This window comes from Gopherus flavomarginatus, chromosome 3 (assembly GCF_025201925.1).
Source record: "Gopherus flavomarginatus isolate rGopFla2 chromosome 3, rGopFla2.mat.asm, whole genome shotgun sequence".
In the NCBI taxonomy this organism is placed as follows: domain Eukaryota; kingdom Metazoa; phylum Chordata; order Testudines; family Testudinidae; genus Gopherus; species Gopherus flavomarginatus.
In genome coordinates this window covers 279,304,432-279,327,322 of record NC_066619.1, presented here as the reverse complement: position 1 = coordinate 279,327,322, position 22,891 = coordinate 279,304,432, and the positions used below count along the sequence as shown (strand labels likewise).

Genomic DNA, 22,891 nt, shown 5'->3' with positions numbered 1-22,891 from the left:
CAACACATTTGGTGTCACATTCATTAATTTCCCTAAAGTAAAAGCAGAGGAAAAAACATCAGCAAGTGTCTTTGCAAAAATCTCTTTTCCTTTTTTAAAGGCTGAACATAAGAACGGCCATACTGGATCAGACCAAAGGTCCATCTATCCTAGTATCCCATCTTCCGACAGTGGCCAATACCAGGTGCCCCAGAGGGAATGAAAAGAACGGGTAATTATCAAGTGATCCATCACCTGTCACCCATTCCCAGCTTCTGGCAAAAAGAGGCTAAGGACACGATCCCAGCTAATAGTCATTGATGGACCTATCCTCCATGAACTCATCTAGTTCTTTTTTGAACCCTGTTATAGTCGATAGTCTGAAGACAGAATGCACCCAAACAGCAACATAATAGGCATTACTTTAAAAGAGTGGAATTAAATGTTCCACATGTGCATGCCTTTTAAGAGTAGAATAATATTTAATTTTATTTCAGCCCTTCTTGCAAGCCTTCTGTCCTGAAAAAGAGGGCAAGATTTCATACATGACCCAATATACTTCTGTTTAGAGCCAATCTTATCATGGAATGCAAAGCTCTTGGGTCCCATGGAGTTTCAGAAGGGAGGAAGACAGTTTGTCCAGTGAAACTATGGGCAGGTCTACACTAAATGCGCTACAACGGCACAGCTGCATTCTAGTGTGTCTAGTGAAGACGCTGTATACTGATGGGAGAGTGCTCTCCCATTGGCATAATTACTCTAACTCCGTGAGAGATGGAAGCCATGTTGCCCTGAGAGTGTCTCCTGCTGATATAGTGCCGGTGTGGACAGCGCTTAGGGCGCTGTAATTTGCATCGCTCAGGGGGAATGTCTTTTTCACACCCCTGCGTGACATAAGTTAGATCGACTTAAGAGGTAGCGTAGACCTGCCCTATTGTAAAAACCAGCTCACTTGTCAGTTTCTCCAAGGCAGTACTGTTATTTTAATCCAGGAAGCCATTGGCCTGGATGTAAATACACCAGGAATCAGGTCTTACAAATTTTTGTTCTCCAGTACGTTCAATCTGACACATTAGTTCATTGCGTTATCTACGGGGTGCTGCTTTATCTGCTTTATTTGCAACTCCTAAAACCAAATGCTTGGAAGCAGCATGATGGTACAGTAAAGAATGGAATATGGGAAACATGTACCAATAACTATGTCACAAGGTCCATCTGTTATTTGCAAAAAGTACTTGCAGCAATGCTGGTCGCTGAAAAAAGTGAAAAATTAGACAATAGGATACTTTGCATTAGCACCTGAACAAAACCCTGTTTTGAGTCCACAGACTGTGCATTAAAATCAAGCCCTCGTGCAAGACCTAAATCATCTGGTCCAGTGAGTACCACGGTGTGGTCTAGTCAATACTGCCTCTGTTACTGTTTATTCATATTTATTTTATCCTACCCCAAATGTAGTTCTGTATTAAAACGGTAACTTCATTGCAGAAGTTGCCAGGGAGGTTTTGCAGCTAGGCAGAGTATTACTGGGGATTTTGGCACCCAAAAATGGTGTGGGAGGAGAGTTTGTTTTTTGACAAGTTTCTGGCACTGTGAAAGAGACACATCTTTTCTTAACCCTTTTGGAGCAGGGACAGATGGGGCTAATTTTTTTAAGGTGTTTGTATGGAACAGGCAGAGTTTGAATTCCTCATTCTCTATCCATGCAAATCATGACAGCAACTATTTCCCCCACTGCATCCAATCCTACTGCCATTGCATCCGATAAAGACAATGAGTACATATGCCTGTTTCTACTAAGCTGATCAGCAGTGGAACAGTTACCAATGCTGAAATGTAAAGAATTACACCTCAGAGTAAAAACTCTATTGGGATGAACGGACAGTGCCCACTTCTCTCTGGACCTATTGTTTCAGACTCTCTGCAGATTCAGGCAAATGTCTCTATACTCAGCTCATGTTTTGAAGGCTCTCTTTACAAACATGACAAGTGGAGATCTAATTTTACTTCAAAAATTCAAGCTGAAGTTCTGGAGCACAATTATGCTGCAAATTCAAAGGAGGACAATTATGCGGCAATTTGCGTGGCTGAAAATCAAATCATATACGAGGCCCTGACTAATATGAGTTGCTCCCAGAAAAAAGTTTTCTCAGGTTCATGCTTATCCCGCAAACAACAAATGGAACTGCTGATTATGACTGTAGGAGAGGGAGGCTTTTTACAGATTCATGGAGTTTAATGCCAGAAGGGACCAACAGATCATCTAGCCTGTCTGTTTCATTTAGTTACTGCTGTACTAAGCCCAGTAACTTGTCTTTGGCTGAAGCATTTCTTCCAGAAAGGCCTCAAGTCTTGATCTGAAGACATCAAGAGATGGAGAATCCACCACTTCCCTGCGTAATTTGTCCCAACGGTTCACCACCCTCTCTGTTAAATTCAAATTAGAAGTTAGGCACAACTTTTGTCTAGCTTCGGTTTGCAGCTATTGGCTCTTGGTATGCCTTTCTCTGCCGGATTAAAGAGCCCTTTAGTATCCAGTATTTCTTCCCTGTGAAGGTACTTATACACTGTAACCAAGTCACAGTTCAATTTTCATTTTGATAACCTAAACAGATTGATAGACAAAAAGTCCAAAGGTAATAATAAAATGTTTTTTAAGTACATCAGAAGCAGGAAGCCTGGTAAACCACCAGTGGGGCCCCTTGATGATGGAGATACAAAAGGAGTGCTTAAAGACAATAAAGTCATTGCGGAGAAACTAAATGAATTCTTTGCTTCAGTCTTCACGGCTGAGGATGTTAGGGAGATTCTCAAACCTGAGCCGTCCTTTGTAGGTGACAAATCTGAGGAACTGCCACAGACTGAAGTGTCACTAGAGGTGGTTTTGGAATTAATTGATAAACTTAACTGTAACAAGTCACTGGGACCAGATGGCATTCACCCAAGAGTACTGAAAGAACTCAAATGTGAAATTGTGGAACTATTAACTATGGTTTGTAACCTGTCTTTTAAAATCAGCTTCTATACACAATGACTGGAAGATATCTAATGTAATGCCAATATTTAAAAAGGGTTCTAGAGGTGATCCCGGCAATTACAGACGGTAAGTCTAATGTCAGTACTGGGCAAATTAGTTGAAACAATAGTTAAGAATAAAATTGTCAGACATATAAAGACACAAATTGTTGGGTAAAAGTCAACATGGTTTCTGTAAAGGGAAATCATGTCTTACTAATCTATTAGAGTTCTTTGAAGGGGTCAACATACATGTGGACCAGGGGGAAACCAGTGGACATAGCGTACTTCGATTTCCAGAAAGTCTTTGACAAGGTCCCTCACCAAAGGCTCTTATGTAAATTAAGTTGTCATGGGATAAGAGGAAAGATCCTTTCATGGATTGAGAACTGGTTAAAAGACAGGGAACAAAGGGTAGGAATTAATGGTAAATTCTCAGAATGGAGAGGGGTAACTAGCGGTTTTCTCCAAGAGTCCTCCTAGGACCAATCTTATTCAACTTATTCACAAATGATCTGGAGAAAGGGATAAACAGTGAGGTGGCAAAGTTTGCAGATGATACTAAACTACTCAAGATAGTTAAGACCAAAGCAGACTGTGAAGAACTTCAAAGAGATCTCACAAAACTAAGTGATTGGGCAACAAAATGGCAAATGAAATTTCATGTGGATAAATGTGAAGTAATGCACGTTGAAAAATAACCTCAACTATACATACAATACGATGGGGGCTAATTTAGGTACAACTGATCATGAAAGAGATCTTGGAGTCATCGTGGACAGTTCTCTGAAGACGTCCACGCAGTGTGCAGCGGCAGTCAAAAAAGCAAACAGGATGTTAGGAATCATTAAAAAAGGGATAGAGAATAAGATGGAGAATATCTTAGTGCCCTTATATAAATCCAAGGTACACCCACATCTTGAATACTGCGTACAGATGTGGTCTCCTCATCTCAAAAAAGATATACCGGCACTAGAAAAGGTTCAGAGAAGGACAACTAAAATGATTAGGGGTTTGGAACGGGTCCCATCTGAGGAGAGATTAAAGAGGCTAGGACTTTTCAGCTTGGAAAAGAAGAGACTAAGGGGGGATATGATACAGGTATATAAAATCATGAGTGATGTGGAGAAAGTGAATAAGGAAAAGTTATTTACTTGTTCCCATAAGAGAAGAACTAGGGACCACCAAATTAAATTAATGGGCAGCAGGTTTAAAACAAATAAAGGAAGTTGTTCTTCACACAGCCCACAGTCAACTTGTGGAACTCCTTGCCTGAGGAGGTTGTGAAGGCTAGGACTACAACAGGGTTTAAAAGACAACTGGATAAATTCATGGAGGTTAAGTCTATTAATGGCTATTAGCCAGGATGGGTAAAGAGTGATGTCCCTAGCCTCTCTTCGTCAGAGGGTGGAGATGGATAGCCGGAGAGAGATCGCTTGATCATTACCAGTTAGGTTCACTCCTCTGGGACACCTGGCATTGGTCACTGTCAGAAGACAGGATATTGGGCTGGATGGACTTTTGGTCTGACCCAGTATGGCCGTTATGTTAACTCTAAGTCTCTCACTGTAAGGCATGTTCTCCAGCTTTCAAATCACTTTTGTGGCAGTTTTCTGCACCCTCTCCAATTGTCTAGATTTTTTTTTGTTGTTGTTGTTGAAAGTACAATCACCAAAACCAGATGCGGTATTCCAGTACTAGTCTAACCAGCGCCATATATAAAAGTATAGTCATCTCTCTACTCCTACTCACTACTCCGCTGGTTCTACATCCAGGGACTGCATTAGCACTTCTTGGCACAGCCCTGCACTGGGAGGTCATGTTGAGTTACCTGTCTGCCATGATCCACCCTAGATCCTTTTCAGAGTCACTGCTTTCCAGGAGACAGTCCTCCATTCTGTAGGTGTGGCCTGCATTCCTTGTTCCTAAATGTATAACTTTACATTTGGATGTATTAAAATTTGTTGGCTTGGTAAGCTGGTCCCATTCAATCAGGATTTCTCCGTATGACTGCCCTGTCGTCATTATTATTTATCACTCTGACCATCTTGGAGTCATCCAAAAATGTTATCAGGCTTTGCTTCGCTTCGGGCAATAGTTATGGAGCTGCAAATATGTGAACGTTACTGAGTGCTTGTACTCTGGTTTTATGGTCTAAGGGATATCTATGCTACTGAAACTGCTGTTTTTGTCTTTTAGGTATTAAACACAGCAGCCCCACTGCCCCACCCCAGCAGCTATCCACACAGTGTAAATAGGGTCAATGGGTCCAGTGTTCACAGTAGCAGAAAGTGCTTCACACCTGTTGGAACAAGGTATCCAGCAATGGGTGCAGAACCCTGCTGATCTCATCTACATTAGTCATTTTCAATACCTCCATTTTCAATTCCAGCTTGGGAGAAAGCGTAAAGGTTAGCCTGCTGCATGACACTGGGCAACAGACAGAGGCTCTGTCCACAAACGCCAAAGGAGTGCGTGCATAAATGTAAGATACGTTAACAAGACAAAAACAGAGAAAGATAATATGCAGAATAGCTGTGTATATGCAGGTTTTCAGCAGGAGTTTTGCAAGGTATCTAAGATGTGTGTGGGGTGAGGTACAACTGCTGCCAATAAACTGAAATCTTCACAAAGAGATCCTTTGTTCCTGACCACGAGGAGAGGCAGACACAGCCTTGAATCATGATGACTGCAGCATGCTGACTTTTCAGAATAGACTTTTTTCTCTCACCTCTATTGTAAGTTATTTATTTATTTATTTGGCTATGTTTCTATTTTGATCTGGGAGAAACACTTTTGCCTCAATTAAATACTCAAACTTCCCAAAACCAGAATGACCTTTACGGACTGCACTCATCACTGTTCAGATTAACAAGTCAACTCTGCATCATTAATCTCTGAACTGTGCTGTTGAATGAGCAATAATCACACAGTACATGAGTTATTCATTAAAGAGAGAGATGCATCGAAATAGTATAAGCAGCAAGCAGAAAACACTGACACCAAGAAATCATGCTTTTCCTGCACGTTTAAGCTACAAAAAATCCACTTTAAAAGCAACATAATGTAATTGCTTTCCTTTAGAGTCAACTCTAGAAATGTGCCTGGATCAAATATGTGCTCCAGATGGATTTAATATATATGAATGTGTGGGTCGAATACTAAGTCAATGAGCAAATTATTCTACTTAAAAATGGAGAATTAAAATAATTTCATAGGTGATATCCAGTGGTAAAGACCAGACAACACCGCTTGCAGTGGCAGATGGGAAGGCAGCACTATGCAAATCTATTCAAGTAATACCTGTAAAGTAAATCACCAATGGATTCATTAGATCTAACATGTCTTGCTGCGCCTATGGAAAATTTTACCATTTAGGTGGAAAAAAACAGTGTTTCGTTCTCTTTGAACACTGCTTAAAAGGGTTCAATCCTAGAAAAGAAAAAGCGCCTCCAGCAAGGGGCTTAATAGAACTCTCCATGCCTGAATGAACTACAGGAAATGTTTGGCACATCACATGACTGGGACCAAATAGATTTCAGCTGGCAAAATAGTAATGGTAGTTTATTTACCTGATCAAGTAGCAACAGAAGAGTAAACTAAGGATGAAGACGAATATGGCAGTGCCGAAAACCACAATGTATATATTGAGAGGCAGGTTCTGAAACCCAATGTTCGGCATCCTGAAACTGTAATGTTGGAAGTCTGAGCTCATGGATGGGCTGTGAGGAAACAGAAACACAACACAAGGCTTTTAGTTGCAGTCACCAGAGACCAAGAATCGAAACCGTGTTAATTTTTAAAACGATGAATGACAGCTTGAACATTTCAGAAGGCGAGAAATAAAGAGGACCATCCTCTTTCCTGGCAAGTATGTCTCCCCTGCCCCTGGGTGGGTGTCCAGCAGTACCAACATTTGATTGCTCCCTATGACATAAGAAAGAGGAGAGGAAGAGAAATGCTATGTTGGCTAGTTCACCCTCCCACAAGTTTCTTCTCCATGAGCTAAGGTCCTGGTTTAGCAATCCCGAGACCAGTCCAGCATCATTGCAGAGCAGACGGACAATGATCCGCAGACAGAACTTTTTCTCCTCCTTACATGATCATCTTATCCAGTTATTTCCCTTCTGATAAACACATGCAAGTGCTTTAAAAAAAAGCCACAGAGAGTTACCATAGATGTACATTTACACAGTACGTGTTATTGTGGTCAGTGACCATCCATACCTGAAACTTGAACAACCAAGAAAGGAATGTTTAAAGAGCTAAAGGGCCTTGAATTAAGAGGATTTTTTTTTTAAACAATTGTTGAGACCAGTTCCTCATCTAGTGGAAATTCCCCTCTGAAAACTTCAAGCATGCAAATAATTGACTGCTATCCAAACCTGTTCAAATCAACTCTGAGCTGATCCTTGTCTTAGCTCAAGCAAAACTAGTGTTCCTACTTGAATATGGCATTTCCCTTTTATTTTAGGTGTAGTTTCCTATGCTGCAGTTAGTGTTAGCATGGGAGCGGAGAAGAACGCAAGGAGATTTCCACTAACATATGACAGAGTCACAGGAAAATTACAAGTGCCATAAAACTGGATTTTAAGACTTTCAAACGGGTCAGCTAGCGTCTAGCCACGTCAGGCAGACTGGCTCAAAGACAGGTTGTAGGTTGTACCCCTTGTCTAAACCTTCACTGATTCTCCCCGATCATTGGGGCGGGGGGGGAGGGCCTTACTGAAGTGCCGAATCATCTTTGAATAGGCGAGGCTGATTTGGAGAGGTAACGCAGGAGGAGTATGGAAGGAGAAGGCGGCAGTCAGCTCAGCTGTCAATTTACCAAGATTCAAGCATGTGACCAAAATCAAGTCCCCACAGAGGGGCCAAATTACATTGTATAAGCAGCTGCTTGCAATAATGAGTTAAACATATGATCTCTCTCATGATTTCAGCTTCATGTTTCATTACATGGGACGCCAATATTTTACAGTAAGCATAAATCTAGATACAAAATGAATAAAACCCCATATAATCAGGTAAAATAGATTAATTAATGTCTGTACAGTCACTCATGTTATAGTGCTACTAATTAGTCTTTATACAGCAACGTTTGGAAAAGGCTTTGAAATCCTTGGAGACAAGTGCATATTTACTATTGTAACTTACTCTATAGCCTGTAAACAGCCATGTTGCAAAAAGACCATGCAAATATTAATTCATCCAGCCTCGCAAAACCCAAACGAACATACATCAGCTCAGGCAAAAAAAAAAAATGTACCTGCCCAACTCTACTTAAGAATTAAAAAGAAGATGTTTGCCTGTTAAAATGATTTGCCCAAGGTGAGTGAGTGTGCACAGTTTGCAAGGCTGAATTACCTGCTGTTAGTGTGAAGTTTAATGAAAAATCATCTCTATTTTACAGATGAAGAAACTGAAGTACAAAGGGAAATGAGTTTTCAAAGGAGGCTCCATTCAGTCCTATTTGTGCATGTTCAAACATTTGTGTGTGCACTCGTAAGTACTATTGTTTGTGCACCGTCGATACCACATATAATTACAAGAGTTAATTGCACTTGCATTTGTGTTTTATTTCCACATCCAAAGTTGCAACTGTGCACATAGATATGTTAAATAGAGATCTGACCCTGATTGTCAAAGCAGGGGAATAGAACTTTGGAGACTTCATCTTTCTAATGCACTTATTTGGCCCTCATCATTGCAGTATACGTGCCTATCACCACCTTTGTTAGGTAGGGAAGAACTATTATCCCGATTTTACAGATGGGGAACTGAGGCACAGAGAAAAACAGCTTACCCAGCTCTACTTCAGATACAAGCATTCACATAAAAATTCAAATAGAGTGGCTCTCTTCTAATCAAGAACTGGCCAGTATTACTGGAATTCTGTTCCAGAATAGCTAATCTGAATTTATATCTTAAGTGCTCATTGTATGAATTTGGGACACTATACGATTTAAAACAATGACTGAAGAAGACTGGTTCCTGAATCCCAAAAATACAGGTGTTGAAAGGGAAAGAGATGGTGGTCATCAAATGACCTGGCCACAACAGGAGTGCCTTGTCAGATAGAGAATATTAATAAAAAACAAACCAGAAGGGGTCCAGTGGACATTTTCAGGATGGGACTTCCACACACTGGAAACCTGTTGGGAGAAGTCCTTGCCCATAGCTCAACTCTGTCTCTGCCTAGGGTTGGTCAGAGAGGACACGGTGACCTACCTAAGCTGGCTGGAAGGGACAGGAGGTGAGTCAGTCACTTGAGCACCCCAGGCCTGCACCATTAGAGGCATTATGTACTATCACACAAAACACTGAATTTAAAGAACCTGAATAGGCCCTTCCTGGAATAAGCTATACCAGCTGCAGCTCAGATTTGCTGGTACAAGCTACTTCCACACTAGAAGAGCTTTGCTGGTACAGTATATCAGTGGAGCTATACTAGCAAAGAGCTGCTAGTGTAGACCTGACCTAAGCCACAGAGATGTGCTGTGATGCAACATATGCCAAACAGGCAGACAGCAGAGTTTACTGAGGGGAAAAGGGCAGCCCAAGGAAGTGTGTATTGTAATAATCCCACCACCACCCTCAGCACAGTCTAAAACCTCCTGAGCCATTTTCTGGGGTGTGGCGGAAGTCAGTTCCCCGCGGCTTGGAACAGCTTCCTCCCTTTGCATATTGATGCAATACAGTCAGACTTCTTTAAGGGATTTGACTTGGTACCACATAACATTTTGATTAAAGAACATGAATGATTTAAATTAGCACACCATACATTAAATGGATTAAAAATTGGCTGATAGGTCTCAATGCAACTATAAGCTGAGAACAGTCATTGAGTGGATCTGTTTCTAGTGGGGTCCTGCAGGGATCGATTCTTGGCCCTACACGATTTAACATCTGGAAAAAAAACTCACAATTGTCACTGATAAAGTTTGCAGATGACAAAAATTGGGGGAAATGGTAAATAATAAAGACGACAGGTCACTGATTTAGAGCGATCTGGATTGCTTGGTAAAGTAGGCATAAGCAAACACTGCGTGTTTTAATACAGCTACATTTAAATGTATATATCTAGGGAAAAATAATGTAGGCCACACTTACAGCATGAGGGACTCTATCCTGGGAAGCAGTGACTCTGAAAAAGATTTGGATGTGCTGGTGCATAATCAGATGAATATCAGCTCCCAGTGTAACACTGTGGCCAAAAGAGCTAATACTATCCTGGAATGCATAAACAGGGGACTCTCCGGTAGGAAGAGAGGTTAGTTTATCTCTGTATTTGCTACTAGTGTGATCATTGCTGGAAGTCTGTGTCCAGTTCTGGTGCCCACTATTCAAGAAAGATGCTGATACAGTGGAGAGGGTTCAGAGAAGAGCCACAAGAATGATGACTGGAGTAGAAAACATGCCTTATAGTGATAAACTCAACAGCTCAATCTATTTAACTTAAAGGGAAGGTTAAGGGGTGACTTGATTACAATCTATGGCTTTGTCTACACTAGCACTTTTGTCAGTTAAAATTTTTGTCAATCAGGGGTGTGAAACCCCCCCACCCAACAGACACACGTTTCACATACGCTCTCCCGCTGACATAGCTACCATCACTCATCAGCTAGAGCAGCTACACTACGGACCTTAGAGTGTAGCAGCTGCAGTGGTATAGCTGCACCGCTCTAAGGTCGGTAGTGTAGACATAGCCTAAGTATCTACCTGCTGAACAAATATTTAATAATGGGTTCTTCAATCTAGCAGAGAAAGGTATAACCTGATCCAATGGCAGGAAATTGAAACTATTCAGACTAGAAATAAGGCATGAATTTTGAACAGTGAGAGTAATTGTCCATTGGAACAATTTACTAAGAGTCATGGTGGATTCTCTATCACTGGCAATTTTTAAATCAAGATTGGATTTATTCCACAAGCTCTGCTTTAGGAATTGTTTTGGGGTAGTTCTCTGGCCTGTGTTGCACAGGAGGTCAGACTAGATGATCACAATGGTCACATCTGGCCCTAGAATCTCTGAATATGCCCTTTTCTTTTTCAAGCCCATTTCTTCCATTAAACTACCGGTCCCCAACCTCTCTGTTGCAATAGCATATTCATGTTCCCAGAAGAGTGTGGCGGGCGCCAGATGACCAGAAGCCGAAATGCCGCCAGCCAGCGTCATCAAGAAGTGTCGCTGCAGAAATATCACCGAGAAGCAATGGCATTTCAGCGGCGACGTTTCTTGGCTGCATTTTGGTAGCTGGTTGTCTGGCAGCCATGCTTCTCGGCGGCGGATTGTCCAGTGGAGGCGCTCCTTTGTCAGTAGGCGAGTGCACATAATGCCCTGGCGGGCGCCATGGTGCCCACAAGTACTGCGTTGGGGACCACTGCGTTAAATCATTCTCTGCTGATCTCATTGTGGTTTCCTCCTTGTGCATGAGCCACCGTTACCTGCATGGTATTTACAGGATGTATACTACCCACTTTCAGAGCAAGGAACCATGGCCTTCTACCTGTTCTGAAAGCACTGTATACTTTTATCTGACTCTATAAACAGTAATAAGGTAGATGGCTGTGCATGTATTGTACAACATATAAGCCTAGTTTTCATGGGAAAAGAAAAACACACCAAGAGAATGAGCATGCAGAATGCTACCCTTCATTTATGTCGCCTGCCCTCCCCCGCGTAAGAGCTATGGAATGAGATCTTTTACATGGATTTTTTTTTACTGAAACCCTGCATAACAATTCTTCTAATATGTGCTACCATCAATCTTTTTTGGGATTTGCATCACCTTCAAACTTGGCTCTGGTTTATTTTCACTAATACCCCACTGAGTAACGAAGGTGTCTCTGTAACTTTAAAATTACCTTTCATGCTGTAATACTGCTGTGTTCTCTCTCTCACTAGCTTTAGTTCCATAAGATAGTAGTTAAGAGTTTTCATGGTAATTTCTGGTAACTTCTAAGCTTGATTAAAAACCTTGGAGATCAGTATATGCACCAAAAGAGCCTCTGAGCCAAAGCAGAAATGCTCAATAACCTGAGTCTAGAAGCCTGTATTCACCCTTAAAGCCACTTTTCGGGTACTGCTTATAACACGATTGTCTGAGGCGTTGTCTCTTTCAAATGGAATTAGCTATCTAGTGACAGCTATGTTGATTTTAAATAAATAAATAAATAAATAAATAAATAAATAAAAAGCCCAAACCTATTTTCTTTCTCTAGACACAGTTAATACAGTTTGGTCTTGTAGTCTGAGTTTGGGTTTTTTCCAATGTGTTCCTGAACTGGGATACTGCAGCCTTGTTTGGTCAAAGGCTATAGCATGGATCAAGGATTCTATTAAAACTCAGTTTGGTCACATTTACATTGCAAGGGGGAACCATGTTGTAACTGGATCCCCATGATAGCTGTAGCGTATATGGGATCTAAGGCAAAAGAAAGGAAATTTCTAGTTAAAGTCAAAGTCAACATGCCAACCTGACCCTTCCCTTGTGGTATAACAACAAAAACAGCCACACATACATTGTTTGGAACTCCCTACAATACCTGAGCACAACTAGATAAGGATAGTGTTACAGTTTTCCTCCTTGTGTCAAATTAAGCAGGCTCTTAATGCTAACTACTAGTTTTCAGTGTAAAAAGCTAACACAACAAAGTGGGTAATGCAACTTCCCCCTCCTCCTTAAGAAAGGAGTTTCAGACGGATGTATCTCCTTCTCCTGTGCTATTACAGATGCACTTTCAACAGTATTGCAGAAGCAGCAGCATTAAACAAATGGTTACGTAAACCGAAAGCTTCCCATATGCCGATCTTGCCATATCTTGCCACTTCGTTTTTTTATTGAACACTATTTATAAGTATTACTTCCTTCACCCATCATACGCTATGCATTACTTCTTTGGGCTTGTCTACACCACCCAGCCTTGTCGCTAAAAGTCAGTGTGCGTAAATGCTCTTTGTCGGTACTTGGTTGGCATTTTTGCTGACAAAATACTTCCAGCCCCGTGAGCGGCGTTAGCTTTGTCGGCAGAACGTGTTCACACTGCGACTTGCATAGGCAAAACTTTTGTCTTTTGCGGGGGGGCTTTAAGTATCTGTGAAAGACAAAAAGTTTTGTCGTCAACTTCGCAGTGCAGACATATCCTTACTTTTATCCAGTGAATTGGCTGTGTTTTAACTCATTCTGAAATAGATACACAAACAAACAAAAACATTGGGAGCAATTCTTCATCCTTTGGCTAGTGCTTTGAATTTTGTTGTGTTCCGAGATTACGTTATCCAGTGTATATACCATGGTCTTTTATATTCATGACCTTTGGTATCAGATTAACTGAGTTTCTGTAGTTAAAGCAACATTCTTCAGAACAGGAAGTGAAAAGGCAATTTATTAACCAGTTAAGAAAAAAGAGATGGGCAGAGTCTTAAATATCTGATCCACTAAGTCAATCCTTCCTTACATGAGGTAACCCAGCCAACTAATACACTTTTTTCAGTTAAGTGGGTCTAAACTGACTATTAACCGCTCAAAACTATCCTAATTAAACCAAATGGGGACCTGCCACCCTTCAATCAGATAACAGACCTTATCATATTGCCTTTACTCAAGTCATCAGTTCCACTTAAATCAATGAATTGCCTTGAGGCGTACTGATGGAAGTGGAAGTAAAATTAACTGGGTGCTAACCATGCTGTGCAACGTTCTATGAACAGGCTTCACAGGATTCAATATAAATCATTAGTTGACAGTAAACACCAATTTTACCTGACACACTGAATCGAAGAAAAAAAACTGTTGGTAATAGTCTGCAAGTGCAGACTCCCCTGCACCTTGCGCCTGAAGGGATCTGGTGTTACCCGCTGCACAGAGAGTCCCCGGCAGCACCGCTGTGACACTGAACGTTTATTAAAAAAAAGGTTTAAAAAAACCTGATATAACTGTTGAATTTACACAAAACAAAACTGGAATTCTGTCAGGCTTATTCCTATCTATAAGTAAGGAAAGGACTTCAGACTCTAGGACTGTCAGTCCAGCACTTTTCACAGCATAAAATTCATTCAACAATAAAATACATTTAACTCTTGCCACACTGGGGTTAACCTGGCAAGTTTATGTTAAGTTATGGAATAGAAGAAAAAATTAAGACATGAGAAATGAAAGTGTCAAGTAAAAACCATTAAGGTTAGACTGAAAATATTCTGCATGAGATTCAGGAAACAAATAGCTTTAAAAACAACAAGGAGTCCGATGGCACTTTATAGGCTAATAGATTGATTTGGGCAAAAACCTCACTTCACTTTTTTACCCACAAAAGCTTCTGCCCAAATAAATCTGTTAGTCTTTAAAGTGCCACCGGACTCCTCGTTGTTTTTGTGGATACAGACTAACACGGCTACCTCTCTGATAAATAGCTTTAAGGGGCTTTGTATAAACTGACATTTTTTAAAAACAGTTGGGCCCTTCTTTTAACTTGCATTTCAGTCTATTTCACAGATCTATGAAGCAGCAGCCAAAAAGGAAGATTTTTTTTATTTTGATGAAGAATAAAGTGTCTTTTTGCTTCTGTCGCTATTCAGAAGTGCTTTGCTTAATGTGGAGAACTTCTTTCCCTATCCCAGGCACCTTCCTTCCAGACACATCAGATCCTTCACTATTCATGGAAGGAATATTCGATGAGAAGCCAATAGAGAAGGTGGTCAGTCACCCAGACGGAAACTGTAAAATAAGCAGAGATTGTCAAAAAGGTTTTCTATTCTAGGGTAATCAAATAAGTGCAGTAGGAAAGGGTAAGTGTGTCCTGATGTATCCTCTTAGCCATAACGAGAGAAGATGATCTGGGCCTAGGAAAAAGTGTAATGACAAAGGATTTGAGATAGCACAGAGTGCATTCAACATGCTCTAGAGTCTAGATCTTGCATCGTTTGTTGCTCCTTGTATGCCAGAGCAAGTGACAACCTTGCAAGTGTACAAGAGGGGCTGTTTTGAGGAAAGGAGTTGAGGCAGGAGCAACAGTGAAATACAGGAGGGGTTGGGGATGTCTCTCATTAGGGAGGGCAAATGGCACTGACAGGGTAGTACGGGAATTATACTCCAGGAGAAAAGGAGATTTTGCACCAGTGCCCATGGGTAAGAAACCAGAATGGGGTAGAATCTGCTCCCCCAGATCATGGGAAGGCACCAACGGAACTGAATGAAAAAACAGCCAGGGCAACTATGCCACTGGTATTTGAGTGTGTGTTGAGAGTATGGGGAAGACAACTAAAAACTTAGTTTCAAATAGATTATTTGAAAAATCAATTGGCCAATGTGAGAATTTGGGATGGAACTCTGTTCAAAGCTGAATTTCTGTATGACTCTAATTGCTACTGCCTCCAGCAGAAGCCTGTGACCCTGCTGCATGTGATGGGAGAGGTGCTTTCGTCGGCATAAGCAGTCCTCCTCGAGAGGCGGTAGCTAAGTCGAAGAATTCTGTCTACACAAGGGCTTAGGTGGGCTTACCTATGCTGCTCAGGGGTGTGGATTTTTTTTTAAGCTGACAATCTTTTAGTGTAGACCAGTTTGTGTGTGAATATATGTGTGTGAGCGGGACAGAGATGTCAACAATCCCAGACATCAAAGGAATAAGGAAGTTGAAGGAAGATTAAAAATAAGCACTTTGCTATAGGGGGGGAAAAGACTGAAAGTCTTGAATGGTAACAGACCCAGAAAGAGGAAAAATATAGTATACTCCCATGAAAAATCCCAAGAGATTGCTTGGAGGAAAGTTCTAGTATGTCCATAAGAAATATTACACATCAAATAGCTTAACTAGAAGAATATGGACCGAAAACAAACTCTTACAGGATGAGGAAGGGACATCAGATGGTAGCAAAAATATGACATTTGGACTGGAAAATGTTTGTTTCTTTAAACAAACAATTAGGAGAAGCCATAGTACAATAGCTTCCAGACCCTAATAAAGATCAGGGTCCCACTGTGCTTGGCTCTGTACTAACAGATAATAAAGAACAGCTTACGGTTTATGGCCCTGATCCCGTCATCGGATTTGCATGCATGGCCCTTTACACTGGCATGGAGCCTGGAACATTTTAAACACTTGATCCATACTAAATAGGGAATTAAAATCCTCCATGTAAAATTGCCAGTTCACACATTTCAGTGGAGATAATTTGAATTAAAACCAGGAGATTAATACACTAAAACAGAAAGTTTCTAGTTCAGAACTAACTTCTTCTCTCCTCTTTTATTATACAATTAAATGAGTGAGACATGCCAGGGTTTAGCTCTGAGACACAGGCCTATTTCTTTGTCACTTACAAAACCAATTATATTAAAGTACGAGTTAATGCAACATTAAGGTTAAAAAATGTAAAAAGCAAGTTACAAGACCCACAGTGACATGCATTTGCCAGCTTTGCTCACATATACTTTTGATTAAAAATTCGACTATTAAAGATGGACCTAAATATACAAAAGTTCATTTCTACAATAGTGCCACTATAGTCAACGAAATCACATGAGCCACGAATTTGGCCCACCTTGTGTAACGCCATCAAGATAACACTAGTATGAGAACTCAGCATTTTGATTTCCTAATTTCAACATGTGAATGCAAACGGTATGTTATTCATCTGGTTTATATTGATTAAACAAGAAAGAAACTGCTTGGCTTAATTCCATTACACAAACAGTCCACGTAAACTCTCCGGATCATACCGGACTTTAGTGAATGGGTTGGGTGAGGAGAAAGCTCATGACTTGGCTGCCAGTGGATGGAGACAGTTCTCAGCATCAGTGGGTTAAAAGGGTAGCAAGGCATCAGTTTGTATTGTGACAGTTCTATCTTAGCAATGGGAAAACACAGAAATAGAATGTTTCTAAACAGAGGCATAGCACTTGTGGGAAACTGGAATGCAACTATTCCCTCCCCACCTCCCTCTCATCCCCAAGCGATTTTATTCAGTCCTCAGTGTTAAGACAGAGATTTGGGAATGGATTTTTTGGGGGGTATAAGTGCGTGCGTGCAACAGTCACAATTTCCTCATGCACACTGTCCCTCCAAGACTCCTGATTAGGTTGGTCAGAGAATGTGCACTTTTCCTAGCACCCCAGCAATCTAATGAAATGGTTGTGGCTTCAATAGACGGCTAAAACTTAACACATTCCCAGGAAGCATGTTCAGAAATGTTTTCATTGATTCATAGATTTTAAGGTCAGAAGGGATGTGACAGCGCCTGGTAAGGGTTCCCCTGAGGGTCACTGCTGCTAATTTAAGGGTGACTAGACAGTAAATGTTAAAAACAGGACAGGGGTGGGAGGGGGTAATAGGAGCCTATATAAGAAAAAGACCCAAAAATTGGGACTGTCCTTATAAAATTGGGACATCTGGTCACCCTAGCTAATTTGGGCCCACATGCTGGGCTCATGCATGCTCAAACTTCCTGAGTCCGAGGAAAGCCCAGGCACTGCCTCCGGCGTTGGGTCTCTAGGCACACTCTTGGGGTGCAGATCCTCCTAGAACCCCCTTCTGAGCACTGAGATTCACATCCCCACTGAGACTAGTGCCAACTCCTCCTCAACTCCCCAGTGGTTTAAGCCCACTTTCCCGGAACTCCAACATTGCTGACACCATGACTTAAGGTTTAACCCTTCCGGGAGGTGTGATAGTTGAAGCATGTAACACACAGGGGTTTGGAAGCTTTGCAAAGTCTATCACTCTATTTTAGATAGCATGAAATACACAGATCCAGACAACAGAACACCTGTATCCATTTCCCTGCCTTGGTTTCCTCACCACTCTTGAGTGAGCGTTTTTTAGGCCAGTCTCCAGAATCTTTTAACACGCACTTCCCTCCAGTCCTGCTGCTTCTGATCTCTTCTCTCTGCTGCTAAAATGGCTGGTAAGGTCCACCTCATCCAGTGATCAGGTTCCTCTACCAGGTAATCTGTTACGTTACCTCTCCTGGGGAGGTTCAGACTTGAGAAACTGGTTTGCCCTGGGCAATAACCAACTGTGTCCCCCTCAGCCCTCCCCTATGGCGTCCATGTGAATAGAGGACCATCAAGGTTTAATGACCCTCCATTGTATCATCTTGGAATTTCACTGGAACATGGAAGTACAAAGACAGAAGGCAGACAAGCCCCATATTCAAAATAGAGTCTGCAGGCTGATACATATGCATAGCCTTTCTTCAGTAATAAACAGAATTCATAAGCTATACTTAGATTCCCCAAAACATCAAGAGACCATTAGAACAAACTATTTATAACATATTTCCTCGCCCCTCCAATGAAACTTAGTAAAAGACTTTGGTCTTGTCTGTATTCAAAGTTGTATCAATTTAATGAAAGGTATGATTTGAATCTGGTCTAAGCTACAGGGGGGCAAAATCCTGAACGTCAGGTTTAAACTAAATTCAGAGATCCTGGGGGTTTTTCATCTTCCTCTGCAGCATGGGGAACAGGTCACTTGCTGATCTGAACTATAGTGAATGGTGGATTCCCTGTAACTTGAAGTCTTTAAATCAAGATTTGAAGACTTGCCATATCTCAGCCAGAGGTTGTGGGCCTATCACAGAAGAGGGTGGGTGAGGTTCTGTGACCTATGATGTGCAGGAGGTCAGACTAGATCAGGGGTCAGTAATTTTTTTGGCCCAAGGGCCAAATCTGGGTGGGGAAATTGTATGCAAGGCCATGAACGTAGGGCTGGGGCAGGGGGTGCAGTGTGCAGGAAGGGGCTCAGGGCAAGCGGTTGGGGTGCAGCAGGGAGCTCAGGGCAAGGGGTTGGGGTGCTGGTTGCAGGAGGGATATGGGGTGCAGCAGGGAGCTCAGGGCAAGGGGTTGGGGTACAGGAGGGATATGGGGTGCAGCAGGGAGCTCAGGGCAAGGGGTTGGGGTTGGGGTGCAGGAGGGGTTTGGGGTGTGGGCTCCAGCCCGGTGCCACTTACCTTGAGTAGCTCCAGGGTGGCAGAGGTGTGCAGCGGGGCTAAGGCAGGCTTCCTGCCTGCCCTGGCACCATGCCGCACCTGGAAGTGGCCAGCATGTCTGTCAGTGGCTCCTGGGGGTGGGTTCCCAGCCAATGGAAGCTGCGAGGGGACGGTGCCTGCAGCTGAGGGAAGTGCACAGAGCTCTCAGCCGCCCCAAGGGCCGCAGGGACGTGATGCCAGCTGCTTCAGGGAGCTGTGCAGGATCAGGGCAGGCAGGGAGCCTGCCTTAGCCCCACTGCACCACAGGGCTGGCAACTGAAAGTCCTGATGGGCTAGATCCAGCCAGTGGACTATAGTCTGCCCTCCCCTGGACTAGATGGTCCCTTCTGACCTTAAAGTCCATAAGCCCTCAAAGGCTTTCGTACTGGTTTAACTAAATCAGTTGTTAACTCAAATTTAAACCGGTGGCAACTTTGAATACAGGCAAAGCCTTATCCAAATACCCAGAGGTATGCATTCCGCCACGAGATACGATTATTTTATTCATTTGATATATACATACAATAATTATAAAATCCTCACTAGGTGCACATGTCTAAACTGAACTCCATGTGATCTTTTGGGCACTGTAGAAAATGGGAAAAAACCCTAAAAACCTATTTTTAAAGCTGACCCTCCTCCCCGACCCAAACAGCTGAATGGAATTTCCTCAAACTTCTCCTCTGGAGTAAAGCCAATGTGCTCGTAATTTGCTCCACAATGTTCCCCTTGGGCCACTTCAGCCCAAGGGGAACATTGTGGAGCAAATTACGAGCACATGCAAAGGAGAGGTTATATCTGTGAAAAGTTAAGGCAAGAATCTTCAATCACAAAAGCTATAATAAAAAGTTACTTTGCAATTGCTACATACTTCTTTGGGGAAAAGGCTCTTTGCCAGCAAATGCCAAACCAAGGGCCAAGAATGCACTCTGTGTTCCATTTAAAGAAGTAGGGGAAAGTTAGCAGGATCTGTTCCAGTTGCGAGTAATGTCTAAGTAATTTTTAAAAAAAATATTAAACAGTAGAGCAAAGGGGACAGAGATGGGGGAAAGGAGTGGAGAGAAAAACATGATACTTGTTTCCATTTTCATATTCTGTAATTTTATAATAGGCTCTGGAAACACAGCCTAAAGAAAAAAGAACAACATTATGTTTCCACAATATATACATATACACATTTGCTATGAGATCCTGATTAACTGGCTGCCAGGGATGTATCTATCTGCTCAGTCCAGCCAAGATGTTAAACTAACAATGTACTGCACCAACATGTTCTCATTAATCAGTGCTAAAACCCTATCCTGTTCCCTCTGAAATGAACTGGAGACTAGTTCCTTTCAAGAATATGTTTTATTGAAAGCAGTCTACAATAATAATGAAGATAATATATAGAAAACTACATAGGTTACAAGAGTGACAGATTTTGCAAGCATCTGAATATCCTGTGTCATTCAAGAGCAAGACAATATTAGTAGCTAGTGCAAAGTGTTATGGAAATTCTCTTAATTACAATATTGTCCATGAAATTAATAGCAGCCAATGAAAGAAAGGGGTCTATTTATCCCCAGCCAGTCTGATACACATGGAAATTTGTGCAAAGCAGTAACATGAACAACGAGTAACACACTGGCTAAGAGCACATGTCCAGGTCACGCTATTTCAGTACCAACTAGCTATCTGGAATCAGGTTTGCATCTCCTGTAGTTACCAGCTCTGTCTTTTTGACTATATGAATTAAACATAAGCCAGCTACTTTAATCAGATTCACAGAAACAAGGAAATTCAGAAACAAATGCAGACAATGGATGAAACAAGAATATTAATATTAATAAAATAAATCAAGTGTTGTTATATTTTATATAGTGCCAATATATTATAGAATTAATGGTGTTAAAAACACCATAAGATGGTACAAACTTATCCGAGACAATGTTAAACATTTGTAAATTCATGAATAAGGAATATGGCTTTAGTGACAATTTTTGATTGGCAAACTGACCTGTATTTCCATCCACCTGTTTGTTTTATCCAAACAGATTTGAGGCAAGTAACTCTCTGTTATATGTTTGTACGGTTTCTGCAGAAATGAGGCCCTGGCTTCTAGGTGCTATTGTAATGCAAATAAATTATAACAAAGATTCACCATGCCATCTTGGTACCAAAATTACCTCTCCAGAAACAGGAGAGATTAGAATAAGTGTACTGCTTTACTGTGATTTAGTACATCTTGATAAGTTCTAAACATCCTACATTAAATTAATTCATTCACAACTTAGTCAACAATATCTCTGAAATTTTAATTAACAAAATTAAATTTAGAAGGCTCATTGAGCTACTAATATTTTTGCTAAGCAATCTAAAATTCAATGAGTTTGAGAAATATGGTATAATTAAGGTTACTTAACTAGTGTGTGTTTGTGCTCACAAAAAGCTGAAACTCCATCTGTAACCCTATTTCTTGGAATTGTGGCAACTCAGAACTGCTTCTGTCTTATACACACACACACACACACACAAAGTGCACTGCAATACATCGAGGAAGTAAAATACAAGAGAAACAGATAAGGGCATAGGACCACGTTAATATATGGGATAGGAGTAATTTCCATGCAAGTTGCACCTACTTATGCCAAGTTGGAATTTGGCTCAGCATATACATAACTGGAGGCCAAGACACTGATCTGGTGCTGAAATGGTGATTCAGGAGGTAGCACTCTGCCCTCATTCACTAGTATATAAATTACTACACTATGAGGCTGCTATGCTAATGGATGTCCCATATTGCAGATGAGACATAAAACCAAAAAGTCTAATGACCGCCAGTGGTCATTAAAGATCCTGTGGATCTTTTGGCAAGAATATGAATATTAGAAAGGAAGCATGATGAAGCAGCTGCAATGGTGAAATGGAAACAATTATTAGCATCTCTCTCGTCCTGGTCAAATTCCAAACCTACATAAAATCCCCTTCCATTTTCAATTGCTTATGATATTCTTCAGTTTTTGCCTAACCATTAAGCAGGACTGCTGTGTGCTGTTAAGGACTTCCCATGTCCCACCCTAGAATGGTCGTATATCCCTTGCCTACTCCCTAAGCAAGTTGCAAAGCTTAATTCATGTTTTCAAAGCACAAATTCTTGGATAGAAGACACTTTGAAAGAGCAGAGTAAAATAAAGTAAAAAATAAAAGCACACCTTGTTCCAATACATCAAAGGTATTTGCCCTCAGTGAAAACTAAGTCTATGACAAACCTGAACATTTTACAGTAAAGCAATGTATGTTACCTAAGAGTAAGAAATGAGCCAAAAAAAATCTTTTGCAAAGTGAAAAAATTTCCACATCCTGCTAACTCTTGATGGCCAAGTGGAATTTTACTCAACTTAAAAAAAAAAATCACTTTTGAAATGAAAAAACTTGCAGCCCAGAGCAGGGGTTCTCAACCTTCTTTCTGAGCCCCCTCAACATACTACAAAAACTTCAGTGCCCAGTTGGGGGGCTTTAGGGCTCCTGGCTTCAGCCACCGGGTGTATGCATGTGTGTGGCAGAGGGGGATGGCAGCTTGGGGCTCCAGGTGAGGGGAGGCTCAGGCTTCTACCCTGCGAGGTACCGTGGGGGCTCAGGGCTTTAGATCCAAGGGGACCACTGGGGCTCAGGGCTCCCATGGCTCCGCTCCCAGCTTCAGCCCCACAGGGGGTGCCAGGACTCAGGGCTTCAGCCCCACAGGGGGCGCCGGGACTCGGGACACCTGGCTTCAGCCCTGTGGCTCTGTTCCTGACTTCAGCCCTGCCGGGGCACCAGAACTGAGGGCTTCAGCCTGAGGCTCTGCTCCTGGTTTCATCCCTGTGGGGATGCCGGGGCTCGAGGCCCCACAGCCCCTGAAGCTAGCTCGCAGACCTCCAGGGGGCCACAGACCCCTGGTTGAGAACCACTGGC

General features: G+C 41.8%; 1 protein-coding gene across 4 annotated transcripts in view; it reads right to left on the bottom strand.

The window, feature by feature from the left end:
- Nucleotides 1-22,891, bottom strand: part of RNF24 (ring finger protein 24) — a 70,118-nt gene that overhangs the window by 23,911 nt on the left and 23,316 nt on the right. For all 4 annotated transcript variants that reach the window (XM_050943495.1, XM_050943494.1, XM_050943492.1 and 1 more), the window contains one exon: nt 6,567-6,716. In XM_050943495.1, the coding sequence (XP_050799452.1) occupies nt 6,567-6,716 (150 nt within the window). The remainder of the gene's footprint in view (nt 1-6,566; nt 6,717-22,891) is intronic.